At 51.1% G+C, this 12944-nt stretch overlaps 1 protein-coding gene across 3 annotated transcripts in view; it reads right to left on the reverse strand.

The window, feature by feature from the left end:
* The window catches only part of LOC311338356 (eukaryotic translation initiation factor 4 gamma 3-like), a 55794-nt gene that overhangs the window by 28542 nt on the left and 14308 nt on the right, over nucleotides 1-12944 (reverse strand). The window contains exons 6-14 of one of the 3 annotated variants that reach the window (XM_084463587.1): nucleotides 11985-12005; nucleotides 9275-9454; nucleotides 9067-9178; nucleotides 8175-8347; nucleotides 6669-6791; nucleotides 5709-5916; nucleotides 3773-4711; nucleotides 795-880; nucleotides 197-602 (exon numbers count right to left, since the gene is read on the reverse strand). In XM_084463587.1, the coding sequence (XP_084319713.1) occupies nucleotides 197-602; nucleotides 795-880; nucleotides 3773-4711; nucleotides 5709-5916; nucleotides 6669-6791; nucleotides 8175-8347; nucleotides 9067-9178; nucleotides 9275-9454; nucleotides 11985-12005 (2248 nt within the window). Of the gene's footprint in view, nucleotides 1-196; nucleotides 603-794; nucleotides 881-3772; nucleotides 4712-5708; nucleotides 5920-6668; nucleotides 6792-8174; nucleotides 8348-9066; nucleotides 9179-9274; nucleotides 9455-11984; nucleotides 12006-12944 lie in introns of all 3 variants that reach the window. The other 2 variants (XM_084463586.1, XM_084463588.1) reach the window with 2 other exon arrangements.

Genomic DNA, 12944 nt, shown 5'->3' on the forward strand with positions numbered 1-12944 from the left:
CAGGAGACGGGAGTGGGGGAGAGGAGAACATTTACAGTGTAGTGATTAGTATGGACTCACACAGCAGTGACAGTATCACAGTAAAACACTTTAGTACAAATGTTTCTCCATCAACGAGAGCAAAGCCAGTGGCTCTTGGTGGCTCCCAGGGAGCGGGCCCCCAGGGAGCGGGAGCTGACCCCGACCCCCCCCTCACCTTCTGTGTCCGGGGCTCCGGAGTTCTCCTTGTCCCCCGGGCCGCTGCCGCTGTCGCTGCTCTCCGTCTCCGAGGCGTGCCCCGCCCCGTTCCTCATAGGCCCCGCCCCGTTCCTCATAGGCCCCGCCCCGTTCCTCAAGGGCTCCGCCTCTCCGTTCTCCTCCGGGGGGGCGGCGGGCCGGACGGGGATCTCCCTGACCAGGAGGTGGGCCGGGAGCATTGGGGGGATGTTGGGCGTCGGCAGCAGGCCCGCTGGGCGGGTGGAGGGCCGCAGGGGGGCGGGCTCTACGGACCGGGGGGGGGCGGGCTCTACGGAGCGGGGGGGGGCGGGCTCTACGGAGCGGGGCCCCTCCTGGGGGAGGAGAGAGGGCTGCGGAGGGCCGGGCTCTACGGACCGGGGCTCCTCCTGGGGGGGGGGAGGGCACACACAACGTTTAGAAGTTAGAGTCTGGTGACCCTCCAGCGCCTTCTGATGTTATGACACACTTTGGACCAATGCTTATGGAATGATTCAGATCCAGGCAGTAACTCTTGGTGTTTGCCGTGCAGGGAGTACAGAGTCAGTGACATTAGGGAGCGGGTGGCGGCTCCTCCTCACCTTGACCTCCTTCTGTGGCTCCTCTCCAGCAGGGACCTCGTTTGGTTTCCTCCAGCTCTTTGGTGTGGCGGAAGAAGTCTGGATGACTACAACACACACACTTTTTTTACTCATTTGCATTTGAATTTGCAATGGCGAAAACAATAGCCGAAGTGGTTAAAGGGATCTAGTTGACTACATTCCAGTCAACGTCATCGACGATGCTTTGAATGCACACAGGGCACAGACTCAAAGCACAAAACTGTGATGATCACATGGGGCGAAATGTCATGTTTTCCATGTGACCAGAGCTGCCCAGCTGGCTCTTCCATACGGCTTTAATAGAACAGCCTTTCTAGAACATACTGCCATCGTACCTTAAAGGCAGTTTAGACCAGTCGCTCTCCAGCCTAATGTGTACCAGTTGTTATAGTGAGGAAACTGCCATTGACGAGAAGAGAAAGTAGTAATATATACAATTAGTATATGCTACACGTGAACCTCTTAAGATGGCGCAATTTGATTGGTTCGCTATCTCGGGATATTGGGCAATATCCCATGATTGAGATCTCAAACTCTAAATATTGTTTTCATCGCAAAATGTCACGCTTTGCAAGTGTTTCAGAGGAAGAAAACTAATAAATCCAGGCAAAAAGTGTTACCTTGTTTATTTTTGGATATATATATATATATATTTTTTTAGGGCTGTTCATTTGTGCGATAATAATGAGTTACCGCAATCTTTTTTTTAATTTGATTAATAAAAATGTACGCATTAACGCACACTCTATTTTTTATTTTGAAAGGTTTTGCCCACAGAATAACAACATTCATATCAGAATTAATTTTTGTTTTTAGTTCCACTTACTAGTGGTGGGGAAAATAAATGAATAAATCGACTGTTCAGTGTCGCGATATTTTGCGCACGCAATTATATCAATACAGTAGCGCAAAGTATTGCAATAAAAAAAAAAAAATACATTTTTTGGCCAACTCCTTTTTCTGAACAAAAATGCCAATATTGAATTTGAATGAATTTAACATTTTGGTTGATGACCTTGCAGCCAACAGGACTGGACTCTAGCAGTACACATTTTTGTTTATTTTTCTAAATTTGATTGAAGCTCTAAGGTACTCTTATTTATAGGATTACTTCCAGGTTTATGTTAGTCTATTATGTCTGCTTCATGTTGCTCTCATGTAATTAAGTAATATATATATATTATGTGCTGGGAGCTCAGCATTCATGTGAGAGGTCTCTATGGTCCTGTATGTTACTGGACAAAGTTTTTGCACTTCAGTTAATAGCTGCTTTCACATATGACCTCCGTCTTTTCTCCGCATTTGTGGAGCAGGAGGTTGGACCGTGAGGGTCATTCACACTTATTCACACTTGATGCCTGATATGCGGACATCGGTGTCAGTAGAATCTCCGGCTGCTTAAGGGGGGTGGGCTTGCAAGGGGCGGCATTTGACGTAGGGTCGCAAGAGGCGGGATCGGGTTTGTTTTGGTTTGACCGCAGACAGCGCGCAGGCAAAACTGGCAGAACTCATCGCGATCATATTAAATGTTGCTGCAGCGATCGATCGATGAAAGATTGGAGCATGAGTTACAGACAAATAGAAGAAATGACAAACAAGAAAGGCGCCGCAAACCACTGCATTACCGGAGGAAGAGAGCGTCTTTTTTGGCTTCATTTCACATCTAACAAACACTGGGACAAATGTAGTGGATTTCTGTGTTTAACTGAGAAAACAGGGAGTGGAAGGACGGGACCCTATAATGTTCAGCTAACTTGTCAATAATAATTGTTACGAGAGTAGCGCATGTGTGTGCGCGAGAATGGCAGTGTGTTTGTGTGTGTGTTTGTGTGTGTGAGTGGACGAGCGAGGAGAGCGAGCGGTAGCGTGTGTCAGTTTAGTGAAGTAATGAACGAGTCCGGTTGTGTTTGTGCAAACGTGTAGGCCCTATTCTTAGTGAAACTAAGAATAAAGTAACCAGCCTGTCAATAATCGGTGCCCACTTCATTCCGACCATATTAAAACCTATAAGCAGACCCACTGCCGGTCAAAGTGATTCCCGAGAGAATCGACGGAGTGGAACGTCGCTTTTGTGCTCCTCGACTATGGTCTGGGAGCCGACAGCAGGAAAGGTGTAACATAATAATAAAAATATTTTTTAAACCATTCAGCGAACAAAAGGCAATAGGCTGATTATCGATTAGGGTGCGGGTGCCACTCGATGACATGCAAACATAGACCGAAGCGTCATCAACACGCCCACTCAACTGGTGTGAAATGCCGACATCCTACTGCTCATTCACATATAAGGTAATTAGCATTTCCTGCGGAGAACATACTACCTCGGGGGTAGTATTGTTTCAGGAGGTCCAACGTCAGGATATGTCATTCACATATACGGCACCTCCGTAGAATAGACGGAGAACAGACGGATGCACGTCCATATGTGAAAGCAGCTAATGTGTAGAAGATAATGTTGTTCACAGAATTATATGTGACATTTGAAGTGAGTTGATCAGTCTTATTTTACACATTTTTTGTAATGCCTTTGAATAATATGGGGGACATGAATCGCAATTTATCACAGAATCAAATCACAATACTTTCTGTATCGCAAAATCGCAATAATATTGAATCATGGCCCAAATATCGCAATACTATCGAATCGTTACATTTTTGCCAATTCCCACCCCTACCACTTACTTTACATTACACTTACAGTAAGTGACAGCCTGAATATAATTTCAGTAAGTGGCAGCCTGTTTACAATTCCCAAATCTGTGGTGTACGGTAAGTTTCATATTCAACCTACACTGAGTGAGTCAATAAAATTCCATTCCACCAAGATTACATGGTCTAGTTTTAGCTTATTAAGTACATTTAGTATGCATGATAATGTGTCATTACATTTGAAAATTTAATTTAACTAAAAAAATGTGATTAATGGTCAGCTAACACAGTGTAGTTCCAGTGCTCACCTGTAGGGGGACTCTTCCTGGCGAGTGCTTGTGACTGGGACCCTGCCTTCTGGGACCCGGCCTTCTGGGACCCGGCCTTCTGGGACCCGGCCTTGCCCTCAGCCAGCCCAGTATGTGACTCCATGCCCACTCTCAGAGGAGGAGCTTTGGTGTCCACAGGCTCGCTGGGCTCCCCTTCCTCCGCCGGGGCCTGCACTAGTGGCGGGAGGCCAGGAGGGGTCGCAGGCATGGATGCCACAGGGGCAGAGGAGGACAGGGTGACCGGAACCACGGCGACAGGAGTCTTAAGGGCCACATGGGCCCCAGGGGAAGCAGTGACGACCACCGGGCTCATCTCTGCGGCCGGCGGCTCACAGGAAATCTCTTTAGAGGCCAAGGCCGAAGCCTGTGGCTGGAGTAGAGCTGGAGCCAGGGGGGAAGGCTCAGCTGGGGGGTCTGTGAGGCCATTCAGGGCCTTGGGAGCTTGGACTGGTGGAGTGGGCGTGGCGCTGGAGGGCTCTGGGAGAGCCTCTGGGAGAGGCAGGTCTGTTGGGGGGGTCTGAGGAGGGGCTCCCAGCAGGGCCTCGGGCTCCTTGGGGCTCTGTGTTTGAGGAGGTGCCAGGGGGACGGTGGACTCCGTGGTGGAGGGTGAGGGTGAGGAGGAGGGTGAGGGGGAGGGGGAGGGGGAGGCGGGCGGCGGCGTTGCAGCCGGAGACGATAAAGGCTCCATGGGGGAGGGGCTTCCCCCAGCACTGGCTGCTGCTGCTGCTGCGAGGGGCAGGGGGGCTGCTGCTGGAGGGGCCGCCGCCAGGGGGGCCGAGGGGGGCTGGGGGCTCTCAGAAGGGGGGGCGGGGGGGCTGACCCGGGGGCTGGCTGACCGTCTCCTCACCGCGGGGTCCGGCTGCACCGCGCCCGGAGAGGAAGACTTCTGGAGTGCCGGCTCAACTTTTGGCATTTCATCTAGAAAGAGGAAACGCCCATTAAAGTCTGCACAGCATCACGGCTGAAGATAGAAACATGTGTGTTACAATGGGCGTATTAGGTATATATATATATATACATATATATATATATATATATATACATACACATATATATATATATATACACATATATATATATATATACACATATATATATATATATACACATATATACACACACACACACACACACACACACAATGGAACCCTCACAGATAACTGCGAGAAACAAGCCCTGTTGAGCAGTCAATTCCAGTTTTACAGACTAACTTTCTTTTAAAATGCATTTGAATTCCTTGAAAGACTTAAATTATTATTCAGCATTTTATTATAGTCGGGGAATATCCTTGATTCTTTTAATTTTCATGATTTTATTACTTTCTCAAACCATAGGCAGTAAAACAGCAGGTTTTTGCAAAGCTAGCAGCCAAACAAAGTGCTTGATATCTTCTTTTGGCATGTTTGTATTTGGATAATTCAGGATATTCATGAATCAAATTATGATTGGTTGATTACACGATGAGCCAGGCGATTTGATTATATGCACAAGATAACTGCAGATTGGCGTTTGCATGGGTTAGCCAGATTCATACAGGTTGTTTACGTCCCATGACGTCGCTGGGTGTTAGGGTAGACTCCCCAGCCAGAGGCAGCTGATGATAACAGAATCACACTTAGCCTAATAATCAGAGCGACCAAGATCGTGACGAATTATCTGTGTGTCTGTAGACAAACTACAGTCTTGCTGTGCTGTGACTTAGGTTACTGTTACTCTGCAAGTCAATGGAAGCGGCTAACGGAGAGCAAACGCTAACCCCGTCATCTTCCCTCCCCCTAGGCGCACAACGACGAAGACTGGCAAACGCTACTCTGCTGAATCCGTTTAAACAAAGGATTCACAACAGACCCAAACGTAGACGTATACTAATATCTCCTGGCTGTAGAGCAGTGGGGAAGGCAGGGAAGGGGCAGACCTGGCCCCGGCTTGGTGTCGGCAGTAGCAGCCCCGGTAGCCGGGCCCTGAAGGGCCGGGCCCTGGGGGGCCGGGCCCTGGGGGGCCGGGGTAGGGGCCACTGCCTGTGGCTCCGGGGTGTAGGCCCCAGGAGAGGGAGCCTGGGTATGGGCGGGCGGCACCGGTGGAGGGGGGGGCAGGAGCTCCGGCGTCTGTCTGCTGCTCGCCTGCTGCTGCGATTTGAGGTAAAAAATGTGAGGATAATGAGGGTGTGGCCATAAAAACTAGAGACAGAGAGAGAGAGAGAGAGAGACAGAGAGAGACAGAGAGAGAGACAGAGAGAGAGACAGAGACAGAGAGACAGAGACAGAGAGAGACGCAGAGACACAAGCACCCATCCACACACAAAAAACAAATAAGCCCAGACGGACGGCAAGCACGGAGGGGGGGGAGGGGGGGGGGTGGGGGGGTGGGGGAGGGGCAACAGAGGACGAAGACGAGAGAAAAAGAGCAAGATGGATGAAGGGAGGATGGAACAGAGGAAGAACCATCAGGACGAGATGGAGAGAAAAAGAAAGAAGACAAGAGGAGAGACAGAGTTAACATGGAGAGGAGACACCAGGAGGAAGAAGTGACCACAACAACAGCACCCACAGCGACCGTCTCCCTCTCCTGGATCCGATGCGGGAGAGGTCATTTTAACGCTCGCTTTTACATCAGTCACTCCATCGTATGCTATCTCGGGAAGCGTGGCGATAGCATGACGATGGAAACCCCAGCGCTGGCACGCAGGCTTGCAGGCCCGGTGCTTATGCAAACGGATCAAATTCAAAGCGAGGGTTGTCAAACACGGCTGATATATGAGCATCTTTATGCAAATAAGAAAAAAGGTGTCATGCTCGGACCCGTGATCTGACAGAGGCCTGTGGTGGGGGGGGGAGAGGAGGAGGAGGAGGTGAGGGGGGGAGAAGCTCAGCCCTACCTGTGGCGGGGTGGGGGTGGCGGGGGGCCGTCCTCCTACAGGGGGCGTTGGGTTGCCGGACCCCCCTGCCATGATCTCGTCAGTGATGTCGCGGCCGCCCTGGTTCGGGTCCCGGATCCGAATCTGAGAGGACAGCAGCGGAAACAAACACCCGCTAAAGCACCACAGTCACATGGTACCCTGAAACACACCCCCTAAAACACCACGGTCACATGGTACCCTGAAACACACCCCCTAAAGCACCACGGTCACATGGTACCCTGAAACACCCCCCCTAAAGCACCACAGTCACATGGTACCCTGAAACACACCCCCTAAAGCACCACGGTCACATTGTACCCTGAAACACACCCCCTAAAGCACCACGGTCACATGGTACCCTGAAACACACCCCCTAAAGCACCACGGTCACATGGTACCCTGAAACACACCCCCTAAAGCACCACGGTCACATGGTACCCTGAAACACACCCCCTAAAGCACCACGGTCACATGGTACCCTGAAACACACCCCCTAAAGCACCACAGTCACATGGTACCCTGAAACACACCCCCTAAAGCACCACGGTCACATGGTACCCTGAAACACACCCCCTAAAGCACCACGGTCACATGGTACCCTGAAACACACCCCCTAAAGCACCACGGTCACATGGTACCCTGAAACACACCCCCTAAAGCACCACGGTCACATGGTACCCTGAAACACACCCCCTAAAGCACCACGGTCACATGGTACCCTGAAACACACCCCCTAAAGCACCACGGTCACATGGTACCCTGAAACACACCCCCTAAAGCACCACGGTCACATGGTACCCTGAAACACACCCCCTAAAGCACCACGGTCACATGGTACCCTGAAACACACCCCCTAAAGCACCACGGTCACATGGTACCCTGAAACACACCCCCTAAAGCACCACGGTCACATGGTACCCTGAAACACACCCCCTAAAGCACCACGGTCACATGGTACCCTGAAACACACCCCCTAAAGCACCACGGTCACATGGTACCCTGAAACACACCCCCTAAAGCACCACGGTCACATGGTACCCTGAAACACACCCCCTAAAGCACCACGGTCACATGGTACCCTGAAACACACCCCCTAAAGCACCACGGTCACATGGTACCCTGAAACACACCCCCTAAAGCACCACGGTCACATTGTACCCTGAAACACACCCCCTAAAGCACCACGGTCACATGGTACCCTGAAACACACCCCCTAAAGCACCACGGTCACATGGTACCCTGAAACACACCCCCTAAAGCACCACGGTCACATGGTACCCTGAAACACACCCCCTAAAGCACCACGGTCACATGGTACCCTGAAACACACCCCCTAAAGCACCACGGTCACATGGTACCCTGAAACACACCCCCTAAAGCACCACGGTCACATGGTACCCTGAAACACACCCCCTAAAGCACCACGGTCACATGGTACCCTGACTGAATGACTGACTGCCTCCCTCTCCTCCCCCCCAGACTCACGGCCTTCTTCTCCCTCTTGGTGGGCGGAGGCGGCGTAGGCGTAGGCACTATGACAGGCGGCGAGGGCGGGAACACCACGGCGCCGGGGGCCTGCCCTGGGTAGTAGGCCGGGCCGGCTGTCTGCACCGGCGCCGGCACGGCGGGGGCCACCGGGGCGTGGTACCTGAGGGGGTCTGGGGGTCCGGGAGGGGAGGAGAGGTTAGAAGCGCCCGACAGCCAGGCTCACACTGGGGGTCACTACCGCCATGCGGTCGTTAAGGAGCCTCGCGGAGAGGGAGGAGGGAAGGAGAGAAGGAAGGGAGAGAGGGAGGATGAAGGCAGGAAGGGAGGGAGGATGAAGGAAGCAATGCTTCAATGCTCGCGAGTCGCGGCATGCATGACGTAGCCCGTATTGCGTAATATGTTTTAAAATATTATTTAAATAGGGACGGATCAGTCTTACGGATCGGTTTGCTTTTACAGATACCCGATGCAGCTAAAATGTTGATATCGGGGCCGATATCCGATCCCAATATTGGATCGGTGCATCCCTATCGCTGCAGCAACATTTAAGATGATCGCGATGAGTTCTGCCCGTTCTGCCTGTGCGCTGTCAAACCAAAACAAACCCGATCTCGCCTCTTGCGAACCTCAACCCTACGTCATATTCCGCCCCTTGCAAGCCCGCCCCCCTTAAGCAGCCGGAGATTCAACTGATGACTGAGCGACACCGATCTCCGCATATCGGGCATCAAGTGTGAATAAGTGTGAATGACCCTCACGGTCGAACCTCCTGCTCCACAAAGTGCGTGCGTGCGTGTATCTGCGTGCGTGCGTGCGTGCGCATGTGTGTGCGTGCCTGCCTGCCTGCCTGTGTGCTTGTGTGTGGTCTGAAGTGGGGCAGTAGGCTTACGGTAGGGGGTGGGGAAGTCTCCGTGTCCGGGCGCAGGGTAGAAGGCTCCGGCGCCGGGGGGCTGCACCGAGTACTGCTGGGGGGGGCCCACGTAGGGGGCGCTGTGGCGGTACTGGGGAGGAACAGGGGAGGAACACGTCAGAACACTGGGGCCGTGTGGGGGGGGGGGAGGGGTTAGGGTTAGGCTGTCCTAGGGGTCCTCCCCTACCTGAGGGATGTAGTACTGGGCGGCCTGCGGCGAGGGGAAGGGCATGGGGGCCATGGTCATCATGATGGGCTGGCTCTGGGGGTACACGCCCGCCGCCGGGCTCTGAGACCCAGGCCTCAGGGAGGGGGGGTTGGCGGGCAGCGTGGGCCGTGCCGCCTGCATCTGGGCCCTCTGGAAAAACTGAGAGAGAGAGAGAGAGAGAGAGAGAGAGAGAGAGAGAGAGAGAGAGAGAGAGAGAGAGAGGAGAGAGAGAGAGAGAGAGAGAGAGAGAGAGAGAGAGAGAGAGAGAGAGAGAGAGAGAGAGAGAGAGAGAGAGAGATTAATCATTGCCGTGAAAAAAAGAAAAACTATGACCTTTTGAATGTGTTTTTTTCACAACCTTACAGCTTATACTCCGTAGGACAATCTCAAAGGGATGACCCTAACCCTTCACCTCAGTCCTGATAACAGCTGTTCTGAACGAGGCTTAAGCAGCCTAAGCCTCAAGTCGAAATAATGAATTCAGTAAGTTGTCATCGCTGTCGAATTTTGATGAATGGGAAGAGAATCACTGAATGGGAGGTTGGACTACAAGGCAGCCGACGAAGACACATCCTGATCTGCAGGACGTTTGCCTCCCTGACGACTGGTTACACATCAACAACAACAATAATAAGGACAGCTGTTCAGCGGGGAGTCCCGAAACATAAACCTGCCCTTCACTCTTCTGGCCCCCTCCCGGTGCACATGACTGTACGACTCAGGGGTTACAAATCACACAACTTCCTTTCAGCATATTATGGATCACTTCCAAGAAAGCCGAGTTGCACATTTGCCATGACGCCCTGGTAGAGGGCGCCAGCGAGACCCCGAGGGGCCAGTACAAACACCCAACACTGCTTTTAGATGTTAATCACAACATATTTATTCAAATGGCTTCAGATGAGGTCAAGTGTGACCAAAAATCCAAACCCCCATTCCTCTGGTATCCTGGAGGTGCAGTGTGGGCTAATGTCTCCCAAGTTGAACGAAGCACAGCAGATGGGCAACAAGGCCACCAGGGATAAACGGTGCTCCGACATCAACAACGTCGTAGCGGCTGAACTCCACACCACAGGTCCTTGCACTCCTAAGTACACCTGTTGCCACCTAGCACCTTGTATCTGGATAGAGACAGAATGCAGTCACACCTGGAATGGAAGCCCCGCGGAACAGGATTGACCCTGCCCTGCTGGCGTACTTCCCACTCATCAGTTCCACAAACCAGCCCTGCTATGTATGCATAGATAATAAAAATTGATGCCAATGGACTTAAAGCACCACACATTTTGTTTAGTCAGGAAATATAACACACAAATAAGTGCCTCTAGTGATGTGTATGCATGTTGGGACTCACTGGCTACCACCACATCAGGGATCGGGACGTCCTTCTGTCACACGCAAACACAGTCCCTATCAAACCCCATCTTCTACCACTACGCACTGGAACCTACAGCGTCATCACACACATTGTGAAGCACAGGGACGTGTACTACACGACACCTGCGGCTTCTGAAACAAGACATTGGGGAATTTAGAACAACCCTTCCCTCTTGGCAGCAATGAGGAAACCATTTCTACGGTGTCGTTTCCAGTCCCCATTACTCATTTACAGAGAGCAGAGAGGAACGTATTGGCAAGATCTTAACACCAATCCATCATGCAAATGACTTGTCCTCACGATGGTTTCTATGACAACGCAGACACCGTCCAGTGGCCAGCTGCAGCCACCCAATCCATCAGGTGAGAGGTCACCGCGCGCTGCCTCTTTGACCGGTGGAAAGGGAGTTATGGACTGTGGCGGCTTTCGCCAAATCAGTGGCGCGCAGCCGGCGGAAAGGCAGGCACCGCAACCAATACCAGGTGTGTGCCTCCGCACACACGTCATGTGATGCCGACACAAAGATGGAAGGCCAGTACAGAGCAGCTGTGGCCACGCTCAAAGCAGCAGGGGGCGGAGCTCCCTGGGCTCACAAACCAGAGCCGTTCTGGGCAGCGGGAGTCTCTCTACTGGGAGGAGCAATTAGGCAACATGTAAATCCACTGGGAGGGTGGGACTCCCAGTTGCACTGACACATCGGGGTCAACGGCTTTATTGTTATTGAGCCTGCGGAGTGGGGGCGGAACGAGGAAGTGGCCTGCTTGTTACTGGACAATACAGGTTTCAGAACAACAAAGAGCTACTGTCATTTTACAGTAAGAACATCTTGCTGTAAAATGATTGCATTCAATTCACATTTTCAAGGCACTTGGAAGAAACATTTGTTGAAAAACACAAAAAGAAACATTTGTTGAAAAACAGAATTTCACATCATAAAGTAGACGTAAATGAACTACGAAAAACTTAGAGGAATGACAGCAGACATACGGGCGCTGCAGTGATGAAGGCCTTTCTGTCACATGCAGTTCATCAAAACAAGGCCAGTCAAGGTGAACAGTCAAACATTATTAAACATCATCAACATTAAAACAGTGGCTCATTTTAAAAAGAAGCCTTAGGATTAAATCCAAATCAAACTTTACTTGAGAAGGAAGAGTGACAGTAGTGGGGGCTGGAGACGGCAGAGGGGATGGGGTGGGGGGGAGGTTTGGAGGTTTGGAAGGTAGAGGGGGGGTTTGTTCCTCGTCATGCCATGCAAGATCTAGAGATGAACAGGGAGGAGGAGGTGGCGCTAGGAGAGCTAAACTTTACCTGGACGGGCCTGAATCCTCCCTTGAGTAGTGAAAGCAGAAGAGACCGAGAGAGAAGGAGAGAAGCCAGATAGGAGACAGCACTGGTTGGTGTGACGTACAGACACAAGCAGTGGACTGGGGTCCACCAACACATTTCAGAGCATGGGGTAAAAGCCTGAAACTCTTCGTCTTACAGGACGACTTGCACAAATCAACAACATGGAGTTTACACAAGGTTAGCTGTAAAACATCTGTTTGACCTAATGTACCAGGTTTTACTGGTGGCTACAAACTCAAAAAATATTAGACAAAAATAATAATATTTCTCAGACATGCACTACCAAGTACATCTTCACGTTTACACACATAACTACCCAAGGTTTGAACTGGCTAGGCCTGGGGTGAATTGGCTAGGCCTGGTCTAAACTGGCTGGGCCTGGGGTGAACTCGCTAGGCCTTGGGTGAACTGGCTAGGCCTGGGGTGAACTGGTTAGGCCTGGGGTGAACTGGCTCAACCCCCCCAGGTGTTTTCTGGACACGTGTAGGTCACCATGGCGATGACTTTACAGGCCGCTGCAGAGCCCAGCGCTCATGTCTTTGAGCTGACGGCTCTCTCACTCTAATGCAACACTGGGCCTTCAAGAGTTAACACACACACACACATACACATATATATACACACACACATATATATATATACATATATATACACATACATACATACATACATACATACACACACATATATATATATATACACGCACACACACAAAAATGAATTCTATATTTTACGGTTTATTCAGTAAACAAACATGATATGAATGTCCCTGGAAATCACTTTGTAAAATTGCATAATTCCATACTAGATCAAAAGACACGCAGAAGGACTAAACCTCTAAGTTATGTCTCATGTCAGCCTTTGACTTTGTTTGATTTGCTCTGGATGCAGAACCAGATGGTTTAATATGTAGCAAACCAA

Source organism: Micromesistius poutassou, assembly GCF_964030765.1.
Source record: "Micromesistius poutassou genome assembly, chromosome: 2".
NCBI classification, from domain to species: domain Eukaryota; kingdom Metazoa; phylum Chordata; class Actinopteri; order Gadiformes; family Gadidae; genus Micromesistius; species Micromesistius poutassou.